This window comes from Wolffia australiana, chromosome 4 (genome assembly GCF_029677425.1).
Source record: "Wolffia australiana isolate 7733 chromosome 4, ASM2967742v1".
Lineage (NCBI taxonomy): Eukaryota > Viridiplantae > Streptophyta > Magnoliopsida > Alismatales > Araceae > Wolffia > Wolffia australiana.
In genome coordinates this window covers 1,261,315-1,269,085 of record NC_135838.1, presented here as the reverse complement: position 1 = coordinate 1,269,085, position 7,771 = coordinate 1,261,315, and the positions used below count along the sequence as shown (strand labels likewise).

The 7,771-nt window shown below is 40.2% G+C and overlaps 1 protein-coding gene and 1 non-coding gene across 5 annotated transcripts; one reads left to right on the top strand and one right to left on the bottom strand.

The window, feature by feature from the left end:
- TRNAG-GCC (transfer RNA glycine (anticodon GCC)) lies at positions 1-71 on the top strand. The gene has a single exon. It is a non-coding gene; the product is annotated as a tRNA-Gly (tRNA).
- Positions 72-1,215: 1,144 nt separating this feature from the next.
- Positions 1,216-4,925, bottom strand: LOC144702728 (uncharacterized). 4 transcript variants are annotated; one of them, XR_013581341.1, is made up of 4 exons: positions 4,533-4,925; positions 1,802-2,850; positions 1,575-1,734; positions 1,216-1,466 (listed from the first exon to the last, which is right to left on the bottom strand). XR_013581341.1 is itself a non-coding variant. In XM_078574744.1 (4 exons), the coding sequence occupies exons 1-3, from the start codon at positions 4,641-4,643 to the stop codon at positions 1,594-1,596; spliced, it is 1,311 nt and encodes a 436-aa protein (XP_078430870.1). In that variant the 5' UTR covers positions 4,644-4,924; the 3' UTR covers positions 1,216-1,466; positions 1,575-1,593. The 4 variants fall into 4 exon arrangements, 3 of the variants coding, with proteins under 3 accessions (XP_078430870.1, XP_078430871.1, XP_078430869.1); XM_078574744.1 differs by having other exon boundaries at positions 1,792-2,850; positions 4,533-4,924; XM_078574745.1 differs by having other exon boundaries at positions 1,216-1,734.
- Positions 4,926-7,771: the final 2,846 nt, after the last annotated feature.

The following is a 7,771-nucleotide window of genomic DNA, read 5'->3' as shown; positions in this document are numbered from 1 at the left end:
GCACCAGTGGTCTAGTGGTAGAATAGTACCCTGCCACGGTACAGACCCGGGTTCGATTCCCGGCTGGTGCAATTTTTTGAAATATTTTTTTATCGAACTTCTGGAATACTTCGCCAGCAGCATTTCCCTTTAAATATCAGCAGTCGTTTTCCTTTTTTTAATTTGTTCTATAACTTCGTACGCAGTATTGCCATTAATTATCTACCGCATCTTTCTTTCATATTTTCGTTTCTTCCGAAAAGAACATCTTTCATTTTTGCCTATTCCAGAAGTGATAATTTTATCAGCTACATGTTTTTTCATATTTTTTCCGCCTTAAGGTCGTACGCGGTTTCTTTTTTTATTAGTGGTAAATTTTTATTTCTAGTGCACCCAGGCTTTCCTTTTTTCATTTTTAGGACCCCGGAAAAAGCTATTTTCCGCTTAATATTTCTCACCAGCAGATTTACTCTTCTCGAAAGAGGATTTCCATTTTCTCATTTGTTTTTTAATTTCGATTGATTTTTTAATTATTTCACAAAATCTCACTCGTTTTCTCTTTTTCCTGTTAGTTTTCGTCTACAATGTCTGATTTTATTACTTTCAGTCATCTTTCTCGTATTTCCGTTTCTCTGAAATATTATATCTTCCGAAATTTGCTCATTCCATTCTCGTTTGCAGCGATAATTTTATAAGCTAAGAGTTTTGTATAGTTTCATCTCTGTCTCGTGCGGTTGAATGTAAATCAAATCTATCTCTAAAGCATCCACACTGTAAATGTTAACAATTTTTTTCTAAATGGTCAAGGTTTTCAACTTTAACAAGTTGAAATTTTATTTTAGAAAACCGGCAATGCGTATTTTTTTGAGTTTTATACCCCCGGAAATCCATTTCTTGCATGGTATTTTTTCCCGTACGCTATTTGTTGAAACGTCAACAAAATTTCCAATTTTTTTGGAAGAGAACAGAATCTCGAGAGAGAAAGATCTATTTTTTCATTAACTAATTAACGTGAACAAATGTAATAACCTAATTTCACCAAAATCCCCCAGAGCACATGTAATTTGTTTCGCTAACCCCTATCGCCACTCGTCTATTTCTTTTTTTTGTTTCAATTCCACGGAAATCCACCTCTTGCAAGGTACTTTATCCGTCTGCTAAACGTAGAACGTCAACATAATTTTGCAAAAAATTCCAAAAAGCAAAATCACTTACGAGAAGAAGATAGCTGTTTTTTATTATTATCAAATATACGAGAATATAAATCAAAACTGATTTCACCAAAATCCCCCCAACACGCATGAAATTTATTTTAAACACCCTATTCCCCTAATCGCCACGCCGCGACTAATTTCTTGCAAGGCAATTTTATCTGCCAGCTTAATATAGAAACACCAACATAAATTTGCAAATAATTCATATAGCCGATCCGCTAACAAGAACAAGAGAACAGTATCTCAAGAGAGGAGGGCAAAGCTGCGCGAAAACTAGAAACAACGGAACACTTGTTATTAATTTTCTTATTAACGTGACTTCTTTGACTAATAAACGTGAAAAAAAAAATCAAAACTAAAATTAGCAAGAAAAATACTGACCTTTTCTTTTTCCCGCTATTCATCGCCACTCGTCGGCCGCGTTCAGCGTTCTCATCCGCTGGTCGATCCCCGCGAACGGCCCGTCGCCGCGCGGCTTCTCCGCGTACGCCACGTGTAACGCGCACACGCAGCCCTGCGGCCACGCCATGCTGACGCGGCACTGCGTCAGCAAAAGTCAACCCTTTGACTTCCCGATAAAATTAGAAAAAATACGAACCGTGAAATACCCGGCGACGAAGGAGCGGACGGCGAGGGCGGCCACGTCATCGCGGCCGGCGGCGGCGGCCCAGGCGGCGGCGACGAGGCCGGCAGCGGCGCCGCCGGCCACCCCGGCGAAGAAACAGAAGGAGCTGGTCAGATCCTCATCCACCAACGGGACCATGCCACGTGTCAAGAACAGTCGCCACGTGTCGGCCGATGCGGCGAGGAAGCCTTTCCCGTGGGCCCCCACCATGGCGAGCCCCCAACGGTTGGCGAGCCCAATAAGCCGGCCCGATAAGCCCACCGAGCAGTCCACGCAGGAGAAGAGGAACTCGTCGGCGCTGCCGGCGAGCAGGCTGAGCCCGCGGGCCGAGCCGCGGAGGCCCACCACGACCGGGACGAGGACCGAGCCGAGGGCCACGTCACCCAGCCAGACCGTCCACGCGGCTCGCCAGATGCCCGCCACGTGGACTTTCTCCCCGGCGGCCAGCCACGTGTAGGCGGATCTCGCGGCCGCGACGGCGAGCGCGTTCCTGACCACGGACATGGTCCAGGCGAAGGAGAGGAGGAGGGGGGCGAGGGTCCACGTGGCGGTAGCGGCGAGTGTCCACGTGGCGGCGCAGAGGAGGGCGGCGGCGAGGGAGGCGGCGGCGACGGCGGCGGGGAGAGTGGGGGGGGTGGCGGCGGCGAGGGCGGCGGCGGCGGGGGGGAGGCGGGGGGCGGCCCAGCAGGCGTAGAGAGAGAGGACGAGGGAGAGGAGGACGAGGGCGGCGGCGGGGATGACGGCGGAGGCGGCGGCACCGCCGGCGGCGAGGAGGAGGAAGGAGAGAGAGAGGGAGAGGAGGGGGGCGAGGGAAAAGGCGGCGCGGATGGCGGCGGAGGGGCGGCGGAGGGCGGCGAGGAGAAAGGCGGCGGAGAAGGCGGCGGAAAAGGCGGCGGCGGAAAGCGGCGGCAGCAGGGAGATGGCGGCGCGGTTGAGGAGGCCGCGGAGAGAGAGGAAGGCCGCGAGCACGACGGAGATGATGACGTGGATTATAAAGATTATCCGCCAGATTGAGCTCGCCAGCCTGCGTTCCTGAAATTTTTTGCCAGATTTTTGTGAGATTCAACTCGAGTTCGAACCGAAATTTTGGCCGAGTTGAATGATTTGAAAGATTTGGAGAATTTTTTACTTGTAATCTGCTGCGATCGGAGATTTGGTTTGAGTTGGAGTCGGAGTTCTATCCTAGTTCTTGAAATTTTTGAGTGATTTGGATCGCATTTGGGTTGAAAGATAAGTGAAATAAGTTGAAAGATTTTGAGAATTTTTTTTACTTGTAATCTGCTGCAATCGGAGATTTGGTTTGAGTTGGAGTCGGAGTTCTATCCTAGTTCTTAAAATTTTTGAGTGATTTGGATGGCATTTGGGTTGAAATATGGTGAAATCTGAGATCTAGCTCGAGTCGGAGTCGAAATTATAGTCCAGGTTCTTCGATAATTCGAATAATTTGAAAGATTTTGCGATAGTTTGGCTGGTAATCTGGATTGCGTTGGAATCGGAGTTCTAGGCCTGGTTCTTCCGCGTGAGCAAAATTTTGAGTGATTTGGATGTCTTTTGGGTTGAAATATGGTGAAATCAGAGATCTAGCTCGAGTTGGAGTCGAAATTATAGTCCAGGTTCTTAGATAATAGGAATAATTCGAAAGATTTTAAGATTATTTGGATGGTAATCTGCCGAAATTGGAAATCTGTTTTGAGTTGGAATCAGAACTCTAGTCCTAGTTCTTCCGCATGAGGAAAATTTTGAATGATTTTAGAAATCTTTGGGGTTGGAATCTAAAGAAATCAGAGATCTAGCTCGAGTTAGAACCGATATTCGAGTCATGGTTCTCCTATAACTGGAATAATTTAAAATATTTTGAGATTATTTGGCTGCTCATCTGATGAAATCGATATCAGATTCGAGCTGGAATCAAAACTCTACTCCTGGTTATTCTGCAAGAGGAAGAGTTTGAATGAATTGGAGAGCCCCTGGGTTTAACTCTGATGAAATTGGAGATCAGACTCGAGAATGAATCAAAATTTGAGTCCTAGTTCTTCCACAAAGAGGGAAATCTTGAGAGATTTGGAGATTGTTTGGCATGTAACCGAATGAAGCCGGAGATTTGATTCTAGTTGGTATTGAAATTATGGTCCTGGTTCTTATGCGAGAAGATAAATTTGAAAGATTGTGCAATTTTTTGGCTAGAATCGGCTGGAAAACTGAGATTTGGTTCTACTTGGAATCAAATTTCTTGTCCCAGATATTCAACAAGAGTAGATTTAGAAAGATTTCTATCTGAGATCTAGTCCTGAAATTATATGACTCGAGCATTGGAATAAAAATCTTGTTCTGGCTCGTCAGAGAGGGAAAGTTTGAAGTATATGCATAAGATTCATGCTATGATCGGGTGGAAATCCAATAACTGATTCGAGCTGTGATCGAAATGTAGTCCAGATCCAACAGTCATGACGGAGGTTTTCATCGGCCTCAAGAATCTTAAGAACGAGGAGGCGACATGATCAACCTAAATGAAGATTAATGGCGTAAGGCCACCGTCGGATCACATTAAAGGACTGAGCGCGATCACAAGGCAGACGCAGTCTGAAAAAGGTTTCGCCGCAGATTTAAAGAACTTATTGGCGGATCGAAAATGAACAATTGAGCTCAAATCCGGCGACAAATTACCGAGAAAAATAAGGAAATCGGATGAACAATGATACGAGCAGGATTTTCACCTGAAACGGCGCGGTCGGAGTGGAAACTTGAGCCGTGGATTGCACAGAAATATTCCTACAATCCATTTGTACCCGAAAATCTTCGTTCTTCCCATCTCCTAACGACTCCATTTCCTCGTCTTCTCCTCTCCTTGGATTTCTTCGCGCGCAATGATGCTGATGACAATGCTAATGATGTCGACGTTGATGATAATGATGACGAACAAGAAGAATAAGAAAATGATTTCGACGATGACAAACAAGAAAACGAAGATAACAAAAGATATAAGAAAAACTCGATTCAAACGCACGAGACTCTTTCCATTCAACAAAAAGACATCTCTCGAGTCAACATCGATTCACTTTCTTATCCATGATGAACAAGAAAAACAACGCAAAAGCGAGAAGATAATGCTGATAATGAACAAGAATAAGAACAAGAACAAGACGAAGAAGAAGAAGAAGAAGATGATGATGATGATGAACAGCGAGAAAAAATTGTAAGAATTGTTGAACAAGAAAATTAACAAGAATTTGATGATGATTATGATGATGAAGAAGAAGAAGAAGAAGAAGAGAAGAACGAGAAGAATTAGTTTGACTTGTTCTAACAGAATTGCCAACGACGACCTGGACTGACTAGTAACCGTTTCTCGAGTGCGGTCCTTCGCGAGTTAAAGTCACCGCCCTCAACCTTTTCCGTGTGTACTGCCACTGTGGGCGGTAACTTTATGTGCGGTGAGTATTTCCACCGCAGTATGAATCCGAGGTGGCGGGATCCTGGCCGTTCAAGGGAAATCTACCGGTTTATTTAGATTGTATTCATTAAATATATATATATATATATATTCGAGATAAACGTGGTAGGAAAAAAACAAATGATATTATGACTTACATTGATATATAGGATGTCATTAATCATGTAAAATGAGAGCGCTTGTAATCAAAGTAGATCATCAATATGAAAAAAGCTTTTGATGTCAAAGATAAAGTTGAGTTCCAGATAAAAGAAAAATCATAAATGCCCCGCGGTAAAATAATTTAATGCAAGTAAAACATAAAATCAGTATAAAAAAATGTAATGATGGAGCATTTAATTTTCTAATAAATTGATGGACAGTTAATCGCTCGAGATGTCTATGGAATTGAATTATGAATTCCAGAATAAATGTAAGGTATTTGTATTAAGAAAATAATGAATTGAAGTTCAATCATGTTTTAATAACAACATTGATATCCACTGAGTGGATAATTTAAATTACTGATTTGAGTTTGATACAACTGATGAGATATATAACTATACAATGTCTCGCAAATGATAATAGACGCATTAAGATATTTTGGCACGTGTGCGGATCATTGTTTAATTGTTTTAACTCATCATTGATATCATGATATCTCTATTGTTTGTTGGGTTGGATAAAATGTATATAGTATAAAATGAAATTATTAAAATTTTAACTTCTAATCAATATAATAACATGAATAGGGATACCATTTTTTCAAAGAGAAGCAATCATAGTTCATCTGTTATGATGAAGACTATTAATAAAGGAAGTATTCATTATATTCAAAACATATGTTGCGCATGATTTACCCCCGGTGTATGTTAATCTCACATTTTTAATTTCTAAATCATTTAAATTTGCCGTTGGAGTGTTTGTCATACAGTAGGGAATCATCGTTGGTAATATACACGGAATACATACTTTTTGCAATTCATCCGATAATTATTGAACAAACTTCCATAGTCTACATCCAAACACCGTCCAACAATCATCTTGATTGTCCAACATCATGATTTACTAACCCTCGAAATGGTCTCAGTTTCAGATGCAAAAATGTACACTTTTTTTTGTTTGATACGCTTGCCAATATGTTACCATTTTCTTATTTTATAAATCCATATCAAGGGTTTTATGCCTTTGTTCTAGTTTAGACACGACAAAAAATATTTATGAAAATGTTTCGTACTTTCTATTCATCACACATAGAGAAGGAAATGGTTTGATCCATGGGAAGGAAGGAATTAAATTTGATAAACATTATAAATGATAGTAATACATTTATAACCGATGATTATATTTTTAGAGTTTTTTCTTTCTTTTTTTGGTATTTATGCAATTTATTGTTTATTATTATTTTCGTATGATGTATCTTAATTTCAAATGGAATAAATATAACTTAAGTCCATTTATACTGATGTTTTCTATCTATTTAATAGTTGAATTCAAAAAAATATATATTAATAAATATATTTTGGAATATGTATGGTTCTTATGAGTCAAGTTCATGATAGTATCGATTTTATATGATTAATAAAATATAATATTTATACATATATTTTACTTAATATTTTAATTAATGATTAATCAATAAATGTTATGTGACCGGCGATCAATCGTGGTAGACAATGGCACCGGGCACACAGTCAGGGTTGCAGACTGTCAATAGTGGAGGAACAGAGATGAAATAGGGATTGGAGGGGCGTATGAAGGAAAATATTTATGAAATATTTTAGAGAGGAATGTAAATAGAGTTTGGAGTTTAAGGTAGACAATATTAGATTATATAGAGATAGAGTGACAGGAAAGTGCTGGCTAGCTGTTGGTAGATATGACCCATAATGCGAGAAAGAGAGGATGATATTTATATACAAACATTATTTCTAAAAGGCCCTTGCATATATTCTCTATGCCATTCACTATTATTTTCTTATTGGTCAAGCCACCTGATTTGAAGCCAACTTTTTGAAGAGTGCTCTGGCCCATTATTAATAGTCACATTAAATTCCTATAAAGTTATACATGCATGGAACTATAAAATATTAATTAGTAGTAAAATGATAGGTCGTTGATTGGCTTCTTACTTATAACCTATTTCTATGAAATCAAGTAGAGGACTTCAACCTCTTGAATTTGACTTAGATACCCAATTTTTCAATATAAGTTAGGTGTCATTTGAATTTTCTTTAGCATTTGACTTAGATATTCAATGCAAGTTAGGTATCATATCAACGACACAATCCCATGAGTATTCAGCTTGAGATGTACAAGTTTCATTACCTACATGTTATTGAAGATTTGACGCGGAATGGCAACTCTCCTTTAATTAACAACTATATTAAGTTCCAATATAATTTACTCTACCGTTGATTCAAATCTCGAGATGGTGTGGATATATTCATGTCGCTTAATAGGTGTTGATCAATGATCAATCAACACTGTCAGACGACGAAGTGGCACTTTTAACCTTCACCA